Here is a 1,827-nt window from a genome sequence, read left to right on the forward strand (position 1 = left end):
ATATCAGCTGCACCATTGGATATGTTATATTATTTTTTCATTTGATTTTATTATTGCTCCATCATTAGTTTGTAGACATTTGTTTTTAAGGATCCATACTGAAGCAGTGCCTGGAACATGATCTATAGTCAATATATATTCCTCAAATGCATGAAAGATATCCTCAATAACACAGTCATATATATTATGCTTGAAGAGCAGGTTGATGGTAGAAAAGGAAATTCTAACAGAGATACCATAATGGGAACCGGATCACACACCAAATATGATAATTGTTTCCTGATTATAAAACATGAATGTGTCATTTATTCTCACCTACTAATGCTTGTTAATGTGAAAATTGGTTATTCATTTTTTCTTTATTTCTCTTTTTTTTTCTTTAGTAGTCACCTCTGACACATGGAACCAAGCAATGGTACACAAATTTCAGAATTTCTTCTTCTGGGACTTTCACAAGCACTGGAACTACAGTCCCTCATATTTGGGCTTTTCCTCTCCATGTACCTGGTCACTGTGTTGGGAAACCTGCTCATCATTTTGGCTGTCAGCTCAGACTCCCATCTCCACACACCCATGTACTTCTTCCTCTCCAACCTGTCTTTGGTAGATATCTGTTTCACCTCTACCACTGTCCCCAAGACACTGTGGAACATCCAGACACAGAGCAAAGTCATCACCTATCAAGGCTGCATCACACAGATGTATTTTTTTATACTTTTTGCTGGGTTGGATGACTTCATCCTGACTGTGATGGCCTATGACAGGTATGTGGCCATCTGCCAACCTTTGCGCTACACGGTCATCATGAACCCCCGGCTCTGTGGACTGCTGGTTCTGGTGTCCTGGATCATGAGTGTCCTGAATTCCTTGTTAGAAAGCTTAATGGTGCTGGGTCTGCCCTTCTGCTCAGACTTGGAAATCCCACAGTTTTTCTGTGAACTCAATCAGGTGATCCAACTTGCCTGTTCTGACACCTTTCTTAACAACATGATAATGTATTTTTCAGCGGGACTGCTAGGTGGTGGTCCTCTTGCTGGGATCCTTTACTCTTACTCTAAGATACTTTCCTCCATATGTGGAATCCCATCAGCTCAGGGGAAGTATAAAGCATTTTCTACTTGTGTGTCTCACCTCTCAGTTGTCTCCTTGTTTTATGGTACTAGCCTTGGAGTTTACCTCAGCTCAGGTGCTACCCACAATGCACAGTCAAGTGCAACAGCCTCAGTGATGTACACTGTGGTCACACCCATGCTGAACCCCTTCATCTACAGTCTGAGAAACAAGGACATAAAGAGGGCCCTGCAAAGGTTCCTTGACAGGTAAACTTTTCAAGTGCCAACTGTACTGAGCTGAAGAATTGCCCAGGAATGCAGGGTTCAAAGCCTCAGAGCCTGAAGTCTGAAAAAAATTAATCCAATCTTTGGACCATATTTAATTTGAAATTCTCATTTATCTCATGGGTTAACATGAATTACTTTAGCATAATTTATTCTCTTATGACATACTAGAGACCCGGTGCATAAAATTCAGATGGTGGGGGGAGGGGTTCCTCAGCCTGGCCTGTGCCCTCTCACAGTCCAGGACCCCTCACTCCTTACCGCTCAGCTCACTGCTCCTTAGTGCTGCCACAGAGGTTCCCGCCACCTCCACCGTCTTCGCCAGCCATGAGCCCCGCTTTTGGCTGAGCAGTGCTCCCCCTGTGGGAGTACACTGACCACCAGTGAGCAGCTCCTACGTTGAGCATCTGCCCCCTGGTGGTCAGTTCATAGTGACCAGTCATTCCACTGTTTGGTCTATTTGCATATTAGGGTTTTATTCTATAGGATA

The 1,827-nt window shown here is 43.6% G+C and overlaps 1 protein-coding gene across 1 annotated transcript; it reads left to right on the plus strand.

Annotated features, from left to right (window-relative positions):
- The first annotated feature begins 399 nt into the window (after positions 1-399).
- On the plus strand, positions 400-1,323 carry LOC139009858 (olfactory receptor 7A10-like). Its single transcript, XM_070413973.1, has one exon. It carries the CDS (start codon positions 400-402, stop codon positions 1,321-1,323), a length of 924 nt encoding a protein of 307 aa, XP_070270074.1.
- The last annotated feature ends 504 nt before the right edge of the window (positions 1,324-1,827 follow it).

Source organism: Myotis yumanensis, unplaced genomic scaffold, assembly GCF_028538775.1.
Source record: "Myotis yumanensis isolate MYYU_CA2020_CCGP unplaced genomic scaffold, mMyoYum1.0.hap1 SCAF_5, whole genome shotgun sequence".
Lineage (NCBI taxonomy): Eukaryota > Metazoa > Chordata > Mammalia > Chiroptera > Vespertilionidae > Myotis > Myotis yumanensis.